General features: G+C 39.2%; 1 protein-coding gene across 1 annotated transcript in view; it reads right to left on the bottom strand.

Moving 5' to 3' along the window:
• LOC126249303 (Down syndrome cell adhesion molecule-like protein 1 homolog) overlaps nt 1-17829 on the bottom strand; it is a 114047-nt gene that overhangs the window by 6664 nt on the left and 89554 nt on the right. Inside the window, exon 3 of the mRNA XM_049950957.1 lies at nt 1068-1214. Coding sequence (XP_049806914.1) covers nt 1068-1214 — 147 coding nt within the window. The remainder of the gene's footprint in view (nt 1-1067; nt 1215-17829) is intronic.

The following is a 17829-nucleotide window of genomic DNA, read 5'->3' as shown; positions in this document are numbered from 1 at the left end:
TAGTAAATTTCTTAAAAGCTGATGATCTCATTGTGCTATCAATAGCCCTCTTTGTCACTGAAGTATTTTTTCTGACATATGGAGTGATTAAGGCTTTTGAACTGAATTCCCTACCAGGAAATTACAAGCTGCCTCAGGCAGAGCCCCACATCCATGAATCTTTGGTGTAGCAGGTGTCCCTGAGGCTGCCACTAATGACTATTTTAACCCAACAGTCATCCACCCCTTTGACATGTAATGTACCTTGAGGCTAGGGATTTCACCACCCCATGATGTGGGTAATTAAGGAAAAAGCCATGTTTTCTGTATCACACAACATTCCTCTGTCATACCATATGGTGGTCACACAAGAACGTCAGAGATTACTTTGTGATCCATTCTACATTCTCAAAATATTTTCTTTGCAAACCAGAGTTATGAAATACAGTGTGTGAATGAATGAATGAGTGAGTGAGAAATGGCAACACTGGTCTGCTCACAACTCTAAAGCTTTGACTTTTCCAAATCTGTAACCAGCTAAGACCAGCTGAGTTTCCTGAGCTGTTCATCATTTGCTATGACTCAGAGTGGAACATATAGCTTGCAAAATGCTAGAAAAAGACATGTGATCTGAGAAAAAGTAGATCACTGTCAGTATAAAAATTGTCTTCTGTGTGGTTCCAAAAGTGAAACAAAAAGAACAGAGTTGAAGCACATACAACTGGACCTAAAAGAAATACAGAATTATGACAGTCTATTCCAAGCAACATAAAATGTTCATTAGTTATTATTTATTATTATAGTAAGTTTCATTATACATTCATAATTGAAGTTGCCTACTACTGGGACATATTTTCTACAAAATTTCCTTTTTTACCACTCTCATTACATACAGAAAATTTCCTTGGAATGACTAACTGCTCTACTTTTATCCATGGCTTACTGTTTTCTGAGAAAGCTACTTATCATCTGCTGTAAACTTTATTGCTTTGTCTGTTCCTCTTAATGAAAAAATTTCAGTTCTACAGTCACCATAAAATCAAACAAGCGAAACTCCAACTGTTTCTAGGACAAAAGGACATTATTACCTTCTCCATAGCATAAAGGTTTGTAAAGCACTTTGTAGCCTCTTAGTATTCCATTGAATTCTGAATCAGGTGGTGGAGACCAAAGCACCAGGATGCTTTGTGATGTAAGAGATGTGCACTGTACATCATTTGGTGGTGCACCTGGAACTGAATGAATAATAATTATATAAATAATAATATGAATAATTATATAAAAGTATCTTTAACTGTTTCTAATATAAATGTGACTAGCTGACAACTAATTTAATGACTCAAGGATACCTACAATTTTAGTTGAGCAGTTTTTTTAAAACATCTGAGATAAAAAAACATCCCACACAAGGTTAAAATTTAATATGTAGATTTAGGTGAGTGATTTATTATGCAACATACGTGAAAAACAGCCAGGTTATAGTAAATTAATATTTTCTGCTAATTGTTTCAGGGATTACATTTTGCAACACACAGAATATGCATATATAAATATGCAGTACACTTATCCTTCCATTACTTAAAATGGTTTGCTAGTCCACAGTTAACTCTCTGACTTTTGTGACTGCGTTAAGGTGCAGCAAGATACATTTCACTAGATGCAGTGGCATTTTAACAAGCATCAATTTGCCTTTTCCACTGCACTGTAGGTGTGATAACATGTGTTATTTGCTTGGCCTCTGAGAGCTGTGAATGCCTGTTGATTATGTGCACTAATGTACCTGTGTGCTGTGGACATCTTTACATGCACAATTGAATTTCTATCCTATTCATGCAGTATCCATTCATAGTTCAAGTTGTTGGTTGGAATATGTGTAGGCATTTTCTGTTCCAATTTCCTGGTAATTTTTTCAACTTCTCTTTACATTTCTGGCTAACTGGTTGAGAAAAAGAGGCTTTTTCATCACTTTTCACATGTGTTTGAGGATTGTACTTCAGAGTATAAGTGCTGACTAGTAGATGGTCATCTTGAAATGATATTTCAGACTGAGTGAGCTGGCACAATAGTAAGACATCACACTTGTATTAGGAAAAACAGTGGTTTGAATTCCTTTCTGGCCATCCATATTTAGGTAAATATGGATGACCAGAAAGGAAATTATGAAAAACCTTGTCATGATTTCCTTAAACTGCTTAAGGTGAGTATCAAGATGGTTCATTTTACATGGCACAGCTGATTTACTTCCTAAATCTGACTGTGTTTTCTATCTCTGATGACCTATCTTTGACAGAACACTTGATTCTAATCTTCCATCATTCATGATAATTCTAATACAATACCTTGTGATATTAGTGGTAAATGAAAAAATTTATTTAATTCATTTACTGAAAACAATATGAAATAATCATTTTTGTTTTTAATCCAATGTAACAAGATATAGGACTGCTTCATTGTAATCTCACCTTTCAGAATTCAGGTGAAATATTAGTAATCTTTGGCCCATTGCAGTACAGCTGAAAACTTTAGTTTCCAATGAAGTTATATTTCAATAAAATTTATGTTTTTGACAGTGCTGGACTTCACCAATAACCCTGGCAGTATCTGGGAAGAATGAACACTGTTCATTCAGACTGTTATTCAAGTTCAGATATGTTTATCTGGCTTTAAAATTAAAAAAAAAATATTAGCATCTGCTTTTGTTTGTAGTAATGGATAAACCACATCAAAGTTGCAGGAGGAACTGATCTGAGGAGAAATGCACTTTATGTCAATTGACATATTTCTTATTGACAATTAATCTGTACGAAAAAGAAGAAGAATGAATTGTGGCCACCTTCAGTGCCATAAAAATGCTTGAGATGGAACAGGCTGACAAGATGCTCAGTGAGTGGGGCAAGTAAAAGACACTGCAATTCCTTGATCAAAACTGAAGTATGGTGCAGTTTTTTTAGTGTGAACCTATATGTTTTAATGTCTTGTGATTTCCATTGGGTGTTAACTGTGCAAGATATATCAATAATGGATTTTAATCAGCCTCTCTGGTCAAAGAACGTCTAGAAACATATACAATGGATTGGTGAAAAGCTGATATAGGAATAAATTGTAACTACAAAAATCTTCTATACTTCCTGAGATCCATTTTACAATTGTTATAGCAAGGAAATAATCTAATAAAAGTGTAATAATGTGTATGTGTGCAGTTAACACAGGACTGGCATTCGGGAGGATGATTGTTCAAATCCGTGTCCAGCCATCCTGATTTAGATTTCCGTGATTTCCCTAGATCACTTCAGGCAAATGCTGGGATGTTTCCATTGAAGGGGCATGGCTGATTTCCTTCCCCATCCTTCCATAATCTGAGCTTCTGCACCGTCTCTAATGACTTTGTTGCTGTTGAGATGTTAAAATGTTAAACACTAATCTCCTCCTCTCTCTTCTTGTGCAGTTGACAGAAAAAAAAAAAAAACTTTGAAAGAAAACAGACACAAATAAAATTCATGAAACCTACTCTTATCTTGAGTACCATGATATGACTTATCAACACAAATAAAAGTAACAAAGCAATATAAACTGTACAGGAATTATGGCATGAGTGATAAGCATCTAACTTTACCAGTGCCTTTTAAAAAGCCTCTAACAAAAATAAATGTGGGAAATACATTGATTGCACAAAAAAGTATTTTGATGTTTAACAATATTATGAAAAGGAAAGTTGCTACTCACCATATAGTGGAGACGCTGCGTCGCAGATAGGCACAATGAAAAGTCTGTCACAAATAAGGCTTTTGGCCATTAAGGCCTTCGTCAGCAACAGACACACACACACACACACACACACACACACACACACACACACACACACACAACTGCAACTCACACACATGACTGCAGTCTCAGACAGGTGAAACCACACTGCGAGTAGCAGCACCAGTGCATGATGGGAGTGACGATGGGGTGGGAGCAAGGAGGAGGCTGGGGCATGGAGGGGGAAGAATAGTATGTGGTGGGCGTAGTAGATACTGAAGTACTGTGAGTTAACAGTGGGCAGGAGAGTGGTGGGGAGGGGGGGGGGGTAGTGGAAAATGAGAGAAGTAAAATTTCTGAGTGTGATGGTGGAATGATGGCTGTATAGTGCTGGAATGGGAACATGGAAGGGACTGGATGAGTGAGGACAGTTACTAATGAAGGTTGAGGTCAGGAGGGTTACAGGAATGTAGGAGGTACTGCAGGGAAAGTTCCTACCTGAGCAATTCACAAAAGGTGATGTTGGTGGGAAGGATCCATATGGCACAGGCTGTGAAGGAGTCATTGAAATGAAGGATGTCATGTTTGGCAGTGTGATCAGCAACAGGGTGGTCCACTTGTTTTTTGTTGGTTGTGAGGCCCACATAGAATGCAGCACAGTGGTTGTGGCTTAGCTTGTAGATCACATGACTGGTTTCACAGATAGCCCTGCCTTTGATGGGATAGGTGATGTTCACGACCGGACTGGAGTAAGTGGTGGTGTGAGGACGTATGGGAAAGGTCTGGCATCTAGGTCCATTACAGAGGTATCAGCCATGAGATACAGGGTTGGGAGCAGGAGTCGTGTAAGAATGGACAAGTATTGATTATATTATGTAGGTTTGGTGGATGGCAGAATACTGCTGTGGGAGGGGTGGGAAGGATAGCGGGCAGGACATTTCTCATTTCAGGGCATGATGAAAGGTAGTTGAAACCCTGGCAGAGAATGTAACTTAGTTGCTCCAGTCCTGGGTGGTACTGAGTTACGAGAGGGATGGTGGGACTTTGGGAGGTGGTGGGAGACTGGAAAGATAAGGCACTGCAGATTTGTTTTTGTACAAGGTTGGGAGGATAATTACAGCCTGTGAAGGCTTCAGCGAGACCTTCGGTATATCGAGAGGGACCGCTCATCACTGCAGATGCAACGACTGTGGGTGGCTAGTTTATACAAAAGGGACCTCTTGGTATGGAACAGGTGGCAGCTATTGGAATTGAGGTATTGCTTGTAGTTAGTAGGTTTGATATGGACAGAGGTAGTGATACAGCCATCTTTAAGGTAGAGGTCAACATCTAGGAAGGTGGCTTGTTGGGTTGAGTAGGACCAGGTGAAGCAAATGGGGGAGAAATTGTTCAGGTTCTGGAGGAATGTGGTCAGGCCATGGATTGAGGGTGAGGACATTCACAATGAAATTCTATATACATGTACCCAGCATGTGAAGAAGAAGTAACGAGAATCATAAACAAGTTGAAAAACCCAAAGACCTTGGACATCTATGGTATCTCAAATCAAATTGTTAAATTTTCAGCCAAATTCATTGTTAAACCCTTGACCAACATGGCTAATGAACCCATCACAGAAGGACTGTATCCAGATAGTTTAAAAATTGCTAGAATGCTACCACTATAGAAGAAGATGACAGTACAGAACCTGGTAACTACAGACCAGTTAGTATTATACTGGTAATATCTCATATCTTTGACCACATTCTGTATAATGGCTTAATAAGCTTCTTCACATCATAGAACATCATAGCCAGAAGGCAACACAGATTCCAAAAAGATAAATCTACTACCTCAGCAACACAAGAACTTGTGGAACATATACTGCAAACAGTTAACATGGAGGAATCAATAACTGGTGAATTTTGTGATCTATGCAAAGCTTTTGACCTAGATAATCACAACATTCTTATTGAAAAACTAAAATTCACATGTGCAAGAGGCAATGAATTCAATCTTAGAAAATCCAACTTAATAAACAGATATCAAAAAGCAGAAATAACAGGTGAGTAGATAAATAAATACTACTGAGACATGGTAATGATCCAGAATGGTGTGCCCCAGGGAAGTGTCCTAGTGCAACTGCTATTCTTAATATGTATTAGGGACCTACTGGATGAAATTCAACAAAAATCAATAATATTTGCAGATGATATAAACATGAGAATGGATCTATAAGAAGCTACACATGGAGCTGAAAGTGTATTATGCACACTAAGAAATTGGTTCAGAAATAATAAACTGATTAAAAAAATCATGAGCCTTAAAAACAATCAAGGAAAACAAACTTGAACAAGTACCATGTGTAAAATGTCTCAGTCTCCACTTTGATGATAAATTAACATGGGCAGAAAAAATCAATAGTATAAATAGTAAATTAAATTCAGGATGCTATGCACTATGGAAGTTAGCCAAAAATTGTAAGTATTTAAATCCACAATTTTTTTTTTACTTTGTGCACTTTGAATCCATGTAATTTGAAATAGAACTATGGGGAAGCTCAGTACATACAAGAGGGTAATCATCATAAATAAAAGGGGTATGTGCATAATAACCAATGTGAAACAATGAACAAGCTGCAGATTGAAATTTAAACTGTTAAACATCTTAACAGCAATATATATAAAAGGTCAGTCTAAATTTGAAAACTGAATAAATCACGGAATAATGTAGATAGAGAGGTACAAATTGACACACATGCTTGGAATGACATAGGGTTTTATTAGAACCAAAAAAATACAAAAGTTCAAAACATGTCCGACAGATGGTGCTTCATCTGATCAGAATAGCAATAATCAGCACAACAAAGTAAGACAAAGCAAAGATGATGTTCTTAACAGGAAATGCTCAATATGTCCACCATCATTCCTTAACAATAGCTGTAGTCGAGGAATAATGTTTTGAACAGCACTGTAAAGCATGTTTGGAGTTATGGTGAGGCATTGGCGCCAGATGTTGTCTTTCAGCATCCCTAGAGATGTCAGTCGATCACGATACACTTGCAACTTCAGGTAACCCCAAAGCCAATAATCGCACGGACTGAGGTCTGGGGACCTGGGAGGTCAGGCATGACAAAAGTGACAGCTGAGCACACAGTCATCACCAAACTATGCACACAATAGATCTTCCACACATCCAGCAATATGGGGTGGAGCACCATCCTAAATATGCATCGTATGTTCCATCAGGTGTTTCTCAGCCAGGCTGGGGAGGATGCGATTCCGTAACATATCAGCATACCTCTCACCCGTCACGGTAGCAGTTACAAAACCAGAACCATGCATTTCCTTGAAGAAAATAGGCCCGATAATGGTAGATGTGGTGAATCCAACCCATACCATGACTTTCTCGTCATGCAATGGAGTTTCCACGGCAGTTCTAGAATTTCCGGTAGCCCAAATTCTGTAGTTGTGAGTTTTGACAGACCCTTGGAGTGTGAAATGAGCTTCGTTGGTCCACAACACATTACTCAACCAATCGTCATCTTCCGCCATCTTTTGAAATGCCCACACCGCAAATGCCCTCTGCTTCACTAAATTGCCAGGTAACAACTCATGATGCCGATGGATTTTGTACGGATAACATCGGATGATACGCCTCAGTGCCAACCAAACAGTAGTGTATGGAATACCGTTGTGACATGCAACTGCATGAGCGCTGACTTCCCCATGCATAGATGAACCCGCTACAGTCTCCATTTCTTCCTGAACTGTTTCAGCAGCATTACGCCTTGTGCTTGGTCGGCCACTACAGGGTATATCGTCTAAACAATGTGTGGCTTCGAACTTTGAAATCATTCTTGCCACAGCTGCATTTGTCAACAGACCTTTACCTGTTCAAATCCCCTTCCTATGGTGATAGTATCGTAACGCTGAACTAGCACATTCCCCATTCTGATAATACAGCTTCACAAAAAGCGCCTTTTCAGGTAACATCAACATGCTGTGACTGCTGGCGCATCTGATTCTCTCTCTCATTACAGCTCCTTTTATACACGATTGTTATGCGCAGTCACTGACGTTTTGCTGTCCATTTTGTGAACTTTGTTTTTTTATTTTTTATTTTTTTGTTCTAATAAAACCACATGTCATTCCAAGCATGTGTGTCAGTTTTTACCTCTCTATCTACATTATTCTGTGGTTTATTGAGTTTTAAAATATATACTGACTTTTTGATCACCCGGTATATAGGTTGGAACTTAAATAGTGGCAACACTGCTATGGAGACACTATGCAATGGAATCTACTATTGTCTCTGATAGCACACGTTGTTGACATACCTACCTTACCTCTGAGCAAATGGACTCGCCTGTCCCACGTCACCGGCATGTGCACATATGAGGGAAACACAGTCACTTGTGAGTGAGTGGTCTTACATAACGGTGTTACTATGTTTTCGAAACAGGAACAATGGAGCTGGATCAAGATTGAATGTACCAGAGGTCATACAGCATGACAGTGTCATCAAGATCTTCAAGAGGCATGCGGGGAATTGGCATTATCCTACAGAACAGTGGCACGTTGGGTAAAAGCCTCAACGAAGATCGGCAAACTGTGACAAACATGCATTGGGCAGGTTGTCCTAGCATCTCTGAAGAAGAAGTGCATGCTGTTTCCCCATTAGTGGACAGTGATCGACATCACACGATTTGTGAGCTCGCCCACAAAACCAGATTAGCGCATACAACTGTGCTTTGCATCCTGAAGGAACGCCTGGGCATGCAAAAAATTGCATCACGATGGGTTCCTCATGACTTGACGGAAATGCAAAAATGGATGCATTACAACACTGCTCAGACACACTTGGAGCACTATGAATGAGAAGGAGAAGCTTTCTTATGCTATATCGTAACACTGGACGAGATGTGGGCCATGTCTTACAAGCCAAAACTGAAATGCCAATCCCACGAATGGTGTCATTATGGGTCACCGCGAAAGTTGAAAGTGCTTCAGAGTCCCAGTATGGTGAAAGTAATAGTGATTCTTGTGTACGACTGTGATGGTATTATCCTAATGCATTACGTTCCTCCACAATAGACTGTCAATGTACAGTGTTACTGTTCATTTTTGGAGCACCACCTGTGACCAGCTTTATGAAAGAAGGAAACACTTTCTGCACAACCCACCCATCGTTTTGCATGACAATGTGCAGGTGCATACAGTGCAACCTGTGGCTCCTCTGTTCAGTTGATGGGACTGGGAAGTACTGTACCATCCACCATACTCCCCGGACTTATCTTGTAGTGAAGTCGAAGTAGATACTCCGTGCGAATTGGTATGGGTGAAAGTTATACTTAAGAGCCGAACTAAGTTAATAATTGGCTCCTTCTACCGACCCCCAGACTCCGATGATATAGTTGCTGAAGAGTTCAGAGAAAATTTGAGTCTCGTAACAAATAAATACCCCACTCATACGGTTATAGTTGGTGGGGACTTCAACCTTCCCTCGATATGTTGGCAAAAATACTTGTTCAAAACCAGTGGTAGGCAGAAAACCTCTTCCGAGATTGTCCTAAATGCTTTCTCCGAAAATTATTTCGAGCAGTTAGTCCACGAACCCACGCGAATTGTAAATGGTTGCGAAAACACACTTGACCTCTTAGCCACAAACAATCCAGAGCTGATAGAGAGCATCATGACTGATACAGGGATTAGTGATCACAAGGTCGTTGTAGCTAGGCTCAATACCGTTTCTTCCAAATCCACCAGAAACAAACGCAAAATAGTTTTATTTAAAAAAGTGGATAAAGTGTCACTAGGAGCCTTCCTAAGAGACGGTCTCCATTCCTTCCGAACTGACTATGCAAATGTAGACGAGATGTGGCTCAAATTCAAAGATATAGTAGCAACAGCAATTGAGAGATTCATACCTCATAAACTGGTAATAGATGGAACTGATCCCCCGTGGTACACAAAACAGGTCCAAACTCTGTTGCAGAGGCAATGGAGAAAGCATGCGAAGTTCAGAAGAACGCGAAATCCCGAAGACTGGCTAAAATTTACAGACATGCAAAATTTGGCACAGACTTCAATGCGAGATGCCTTTAATAGGTTCCACAACGAAACATTGTCTCGAAATTTGGTAGAAAATCCAAAGAAATTCTTGTCGTATGTAAAGTACACAAGCAGCAAGACGCAGTCAATACCTTAGCTGCGCAGTGCCGATGGTACTATTACCGACGACTGTGCCGCTAAAGCGGAGTTATTGAACGCAGTTTTCTGAAATTCCTTCACCAGAGAAGATGAATGGAATATTTCAGAATTTGAAACACGAACAGCTGCTAGCATGAGTTTCTTAGAAGTAGATTCCTTAGGGGTTGCGAAGCAACTCAAATCGCTTGATACGGGCAAGTCTTCAGGTCCAGATTGTATACTGATTAGGTTCCTTTCAGATTACGCTGATACAATAGCTCCCTACTTAGCACTCATATACAACCGCTCGCTCACCGGTAGATCTGTACCTACAGACTGGAAAATTGCGCAGGTCGCACCAGTGTTTAAGAAGGGTAGTAGGAGTAATCCATCTAACTACAGACCTATATCATTGACGTCTGTTTGCAGTAGGGTTTTGGAGCATATACTGTATTCAAACATTACGAATCACCTCGAAGGGAACGATCTATTGATACGTAATCAGCATGGTTTCAGAAAACATCGTTCTTGTGCAACGCACTTCTACTTCTAAGAAACTCATGCTAGCAGCTGTTCGTGTTTCAAATTCTGAAATATTCCATTCATCTTCCCTGGTGAAGGAATTTCAGAAAACTGCGTTCAATAACTCCGCACAAAATAATGGCTGCTATCGACAGGGGCTCTCAAGTTGATTCCGTATTTCTAGATTTCCGGAAAGCTTTTGACACCGTTCCTCACAAGAGACTTCCAATCAAGCTGCGGGCCTATGGGGTATCATCCCAGTTGTGCGACTGGATTCGTGATTTCCTGTCAGGAAGGTCGCAGTTCATAGTAATAGACGGCAAATCATCGAGTAAAACTGAAGTGATATCAGGTGTTCCCCAGGGAAGCGTCCTGGGATCTCTGCTGTTCCTGATCTATATAAATGACCTGGGTGACAATCTGAGCAGTTCTCTTAGGTTGTTCGCAGATGATGCTGTAATTTACCATCTAGTAAGGTCATCCGAAGACCAGTATCAGTTGCAAAGCGATTTAGAAAAGATTGCTATATGGTGTTGCAGGTGGCAGTTGACGCTAAATAACGAAAAGTGTGAGGTGATCCACATGAGTTCCAAAAGAAATCCGTTGGAATTCGATTACTCGATAAACAGTACAATTCTCAAGGCTGTCAATTCAACTAAGTACCTGGGTGTTAAAATTACGAACAACTTCAGTTGGAAAGACCACATAGATAATATTGTGGGGAAGGCGAGCCAAAGGTTGCGTTTCATTGGCAGGACACTTAGAAGATGCAACAAGTCCACTAAAGAGACAGCTTACACTACACTCGTTCGTCCTCTGTTAGAATATTGCTGCACGGTGTGGGATCCTTACCAGGTGAGATTGACGGAGGACATCGAAAGGGTGCAAAAAAGAGCAGCTCATTTTGTTTTATCACCTAGTAGGGGAGAGAGTGTGGCAGATATGACATGCGAATTGGGATGGGAATCATTACAGCAAAGACGTTTTTCGTCGCGGCGAGATCTATTTACGAAATTTCAGTCACCAACTTTCTCTTCCGAATGCGAAAATATTTTGTTGAGCCCAACCTACATAGGTAGGAATGATCATCTAAATAAAATAAGAGAAATCAGAGCTCGAACAAAAAGGTTTAGGTGTTTGTTTTTCCCGCACGCTGTTCGGGAGTGGAATGGTAGAGAGATAGTATGATTGTGGTTCGATGAACCCTTTGCCAAGCACTTAAATGTGAATTGCAGAGTAGTCATGTAGATGTAGAAGTCCTTGTGACTTTGATTTGATTCTGAAGATGAGGGCACCACTTCATGGCATTCACTTCAGAACTGTTCCAGAGATTCGGCAGGCAGTAGACTGCTACATTTGCACCATCAACAGAACAGGCTCTGCTAATGGTATACTATGCCTTCCACATTGCTGGCAACGGGTTCTACACAACGCTGGTGACTACTTTGAAGGACAGTAACAGGTGCAAACATGTAACTCTTTTGTATTGGTTGTGAAAAAATAGTTGCCACTGTTTAAGTTCCAACCCTCATAAAATACCCTAATACACACCAAGAAGAACATTAGGAATTTTAGCAAAAATGAAGAGGTTCACCAACATGAAACAAGAAACCATTGGAACCTGAGAGCAATCCAACACAGGACAAATTACTAAAAGAGTTTTGTAGCATACTTGGGAATGTTCCCATTCAATTGCCTTCCAAATAGTAAAGAACATTAATACCTTTTATTGGGGTTTGCACAGCTGAATAAGTATTAAGGAGAAAAGAGACATCTTACTAATAACTATATTTGCACATTCAAGAACAAAACAAGATTACAGTGATCACAACACAAGAATCCGCACACACAAAGAGTGTTAGGCAATGCCAAAGAGGTCAAAGAGGTCTATTTTACACAGTGCACTTTGCTCCGTCACACACAAAATATATTGTTCACACAATTCCAACACCCCTCCTTGAACTTATATTTTGTGTGTTGCTTCCACAAGATAAACCAAATAGTCCCACAATCTTCTCAAACTTCTCCCTTTCCAAGGGTTTGGTCAGAAGGTCAGCTAACATGTCTTCTGTATGTAGATAGTCCACGGCAATGTTCTGTCGTTCTACGTGGTCCCGAATGAAATGGTGCCGTATATCAATATGCTTTGTCCTAGCACTAGTAACATCATTTTTAGCTAGGTTTATGGCTCCCTTATTGTCGCAGAAGATGGTTGTAGGTTCCTCAATTAAATTGGGTTCTATTTCACTTATTAATGTTCGTAGCTATAATGCTTCCTGTGTGGTGTAGGATAGTGCCATATACTCGGCCTCTACGGTGCTCAATGCAACAGTTTTTTGCTTTTGACAGGACCATGATGTGAGGCCCCCCATTAATTTAAAACAGCAGCCAGTGGTGGAGTATCTGTCTCCCAATTCACTCCCCCAGTCCGCATCGCTATATCCCTCTAGTTTTGCGTTACCATCTCTATGGTATTTTAGCTCATAGTTTGAGGTTCCTCTTAGGTATCGGAATATCCTCTTTACAGCTTTCCAGTGCTTTTCCTTTGGGTCTCTGCAATATCTGCTCACTGCATTGGTGGCAAAAGCAATGTCGGGTCGTGATGTTTGAGACAAATATAACAGACTCCCTACTGCTTCTAAATAAGGAACATTCTTGTCACATTCCACATCAGTCTCATTTACACTTAACTTCATTCCTACTTCCATTGGAGTACTTATGGGTTTGCAATCACTCATGCCAAATTTCTTTAATATTTTTTCCGTGTATGATGATTGACTTATGCTCAATTCTTGTCTTTCTTCATCCTTAGTAATTTGCATACCTAAATAACGTTTAACTTCTCCCAAATCATGCCCCTTAAACTTGGTTTGCAGCTGTTTCTTGAAAATTCTCATTTGGCCTTCACTTTCAGTCAGGATAAAGAAATCGTCCACCCATATCGCCATTATTATTATTTCTTCTTTTCTCCCTTTACTCCCTTTATAGTAAATGCTGGGATCTGCCTTGGATTGCTTCATATTCATATTTACTAGAGTTTCATGTAGATATCGATTCCAGCAGCGTCCACTTTGTTTAAGTCCATAAATACTTTTTCTCAAACGCCAAATCTTTTTTACTTTCTGACCTGGTTTTTATGGCTTCCCTTGGTGGAATGACATATATCTCCTCCTCCAATTTCCCATTTAAATATGCCGTTTTAACATCCATATGATGAATTATTGAATTTCGTTTTACTGCCAAGGCTAAAAGATATCTCAATGATGTATACTTGACTACAGGTGAAAAAGTTTCTTCGTAATCTACCCCTTGTTTTTGTGAATATCCTTTTACCACAAGTCTTGCTTTGTATTTTGGTGATGAGCTTTCAGAGTTCTTCAGATTGAATACCCATCTTGCCTGAAGTGGTTTCTTATCTCCTGGCATATCTACCCATTCAAAGGTTTCGTTTTGATATAAAGATTCTAATTATCTCTTCATCGCTTCTTTCCATTCTTGAGAGTTTGGGCCACTCATTGCTTCTTCTGCTGTTCTTGGCTCATCATTAAAACACTGTGCTGTATACATCTCAAAATCGGGATATTCCTTCAGTTTTGGTACACGAGAAGAACGCCTTACATTGGTTTCTTCATGTTTTTCATCTTCTAACTCATTGTCATCATAAATTGCTTCCATTTGTTCTTGGCTGTCGTCTTCCTCTTCTTCACTTCCTATTTCCTCACACAAGGTTTCACCTTCTGAACTAGGTGCAGTTGACTCAGTGGTTTTGCTCTCTTCTGAGTCCTTTCTATTTTCAAAGAATATTACATCTCTACTTGTGACAATCTTTTTAGTCAATGGATCCATTAATCGGTAGCCCTTTGAATTTTCACAATAGCCTACAAAAATATACTTTTTAGCTTTCGGATCCCACTTTCCTCTTAGCTGTTTTGGAATATGTGCCATTGCATCACACCCAAAAACCCTTATATTGCTTAGATCAGGTTTCTTTCCTACCCATATTTCATAAGGGGTTCTACTCTTTAATGCTTTTGTAGGTGATCTATTATTCAAATATACAGCTGTTGACACTGCCTCTGCCCAAAAATCTTTGGATAATTCAGCGTCAGTCATCATGCTCCTTGCTTTCTCAACAATGGTCCTATTAGCCCTCTCAGCAACCCCATTTTGAGATGGGCTGTACCTTATGGTAGTTTGATGCCTGATTCCCTTTTCTGTCAGAAGTTTCTTCAGTTTCTGGTTAATATATTCTCTCCCATTATCAGACCTGATGATCTTGGTCTTCTTTCCTGTCCATCTTTCAACCATATTGCAATATTCCTCAAAAATATCACTCACTTGGTCTTTAGAACTAAGAAAATAAACATGAGTATATCGTGAGTAATCATCAATAAACGTAAGAAAATAATTATTCCCACCTATGGATTCACACTCCATCGGACCACATACATCTGTGTGGATTAACTGTAAGACTTCTGTGGATTTACTCTTACTAGTCTTGAAGGGTAACCTTGCTTGTTTTCCCTTTATACATGTCTCACAAGGATCCTTGGACACACTAAAATTCTGTATTCCCTTTACCATATCCTTTATTATAGACATACTCTTTCTATTTAGATGTCCAAGCCTCTGGTGCCATAAAAAACCTTCTGCTGAATATACTGAATCACTAAAATTTTTATGTTTACTGTCAATGATATCCAACTTAAAAATACCCCTTTCGTTACTTGCTGTAGCTATAACTTCACCACTTTCACTGATTACTCTTGCACCCTGCATGTCAAAGGTGACTGTATTTCCTTTCTTGACGATTTCCCCTACAGACAGCAGGTTAGTTGCCACATTTTTTACATAATGAACATTGTGTGCTGTAACCATATCTGATTCACCATTTACACTTACATGTAGATCTAGTTTCCCAGCCAGGTGACACTGGAGTTTGTTGCCATCAACAGTAGATATTCCCATATGAGTCTTATCTTTGATGTCATAAAGAAGTGATTTATCTTTAACAATATGCACAGATGCACCTGAGTCTAACATCCATTCCATATCACGGTTGCTCATCCCACCAAAAGAATAAAAACATGAGAGTGCTTTACCTTTGTTATTGGTCCTTCTCTCTGGGCTATCAGTAACATACCTCCTTCGCTGAGTGTCTGTTCCTGGGCTTATTTTTTCTTTGCACTGAGACACAATATGTCCCATCTTCTGACATTTATAGCACCTCACCGGTTTCTTCTTTTTGTTTTTTGAGTAGAGAGCAGACGCACCTTCCTTCTCCAATGTACAACAGCTTGGAGCACTCTTTACATCCTGCAGGATTTTCACCTTAACACTGTCGCCTGTGATTGGTATACCCGAGCTTTCAAGTCCCATAATCATAGGTGCATACCTTTCGGGCAGTCCTGCCAAAAGCAATGTTCCTATCCATTCTTCAGCGATCTCGAATCCGATGTTTCTCAGTCGGTTCGACGTGGTTAATATTTTGTTAACGTATTCGTCTACACTCTTACATTTGTCCAGACGAGTGGTAATTAACTTGCATAATAAACCTACTTTTCTCGTAAGACCACCATCCTCGAATGCACTTCGTAAATTGTCCCAGACTTCTTTCGCTGTAGCAGCTTTTTCAACGTGAACATAATTCACCGAATCAATCAGCAATATCAATTTTGATTTTGCTTTCCTATCCTTACTTGAATAATTCTGATCTGTGGATTTCATTGTCCCATCTACCACGTCCCATAGGCCGTCTAAACGTAAATACGCTTCTACTGCGAACTTCCAGGTTGCATAGTTTTCGCGACCTAAGTCTTTCAATCTGTGGAATTTGTGCCGCACTCATTCTTAACGGTAATTTGCTTTTTATTGCTGTAAAGAACACCGAAAAATAATGCGGAAAAAAATTGCGATCGTCTTGTAAGGATCACTCGCACTTTCACGTAAATTGGAACTTTTCCAATATTTTCTCCTTACTATTTTGTTGATATACTTATTCCAAATGCACGCTGGGCCCATAACCTATTGGGGTTTGCACAGCTGAATAAGTATTAAGGAGAAAAGAGACATCTTACTAATAACTATATTTGCACATTCAAGAACAAAATAAGATTACAGCGATCACAACACAAGAATCCGCACACACAAAGAGTGTTAGGCAATGCCAAAGAGGTCAAAGAGGTCTATTTTACACAGTGCACTTTGCTCCGTCACACACGAAATATATTGTTCACACAATTCCAACACCTTTAAAGGCAGTGTCAGAAAAATACAGAAGAAAAATGCACTTTATTCCTTAAATGAATTTACTGATGATTGCAAAGAAAACCTAAAAATGAGACTGAAAAAAAGAAATAGTAACCATTATTCAATTAAAAGAAAAAACAATATAAATGTATCTTTCTAAATTGAAACATAAGGGAAATAGTCACATACTGTGAAAAATAACTGAAAACACTGTAAAATATCATAAATATATTATACTGTAATTGTGCTACATAGGCACTGAGTTCTAGAATGCACTAAGTAATTGTTATTGTATAATCAAAATGTCAAGTCTTATATGTAATGATACAATGTTCTCAACTGAAATATGTCAAATAGCTAAATAAATAAATATCACAAATTGTCTGTCTATTTCGTTCACTGCATGACTTACTAGCATGCTTTGCACAACAACCAAACTAAAGTAAACTGTGGTATGTATTATCCAGACAGATGCCTTTGATGGCATGATGACTGAACAAATAACAATCCATATACTTATTAACAAATGAGTTCATTTCTCAAATTGTAACAGTAAGGCATACATGCAGAATTGCAGGTTTTAGGATCATGTAGCAAGGAAGGCACAGTGACAACTGCAATGAAGTGGGATGTCACTTTTATCATAGACTTAAAATCGTGTAGAAAAATGCATACAAACCCATAGTTCTTAGTGAAAAAAGAAATTCTAATATCTCTCTGATTTTTCCATTATGGTAACTAGTTCTTGAAGAAGCATGAAAGTCAGACATTAATTATCTGAATGACTTCTCTTGTTGTCATATCACTTTTTGCCTCAAACGGTGAATTAACTGTGTACAAGGAGATGGCACACTAAGCTGTAGTTTGCATCCCAGAAGCACTATTCACCACTTCACCAGCTATTTCATATTCCTCTATTCCAACACTGTTAAATACCCATCAGAATGCCACTTCTTTTCTTGCTAAGGTAAATGGTAAATGGTGTCCAGGATGATTTGGTTACTTCTCTCTGGTGAATAAAAGTGGTACTGTATATGGACTGCACAGTATTTAAACATTGAAGCACATGAAGAATATTTTTGCCTCAACCATGGCTCTTCTGCTACAATGCCTTCAGGGTGGGATGACATTCAGTGCTAAGCACAACAGATTAATTTGGAAGATG

Source organism: Schistocerca nitens, chromosome 3 (genome assembly GCF_023898315.1).
Source record: "Schistocerca nitens isolate TAMUIC-IGC-003100 chromosome 3, iqSchNite1.1, whole genome shotgun sequence".
Taxonomy (NCBI): domain Eukaryota; kingdom Metazoa; phylum Arthropoda; class Insecta; order Orthoptera; family Acrididae; genus Schistocerca; species Schistocerca nitens.
Note: the sequence above shows the minus strand (reverse complement) of the source record. Positions and strands in the feature narration are given on the sequence as shown.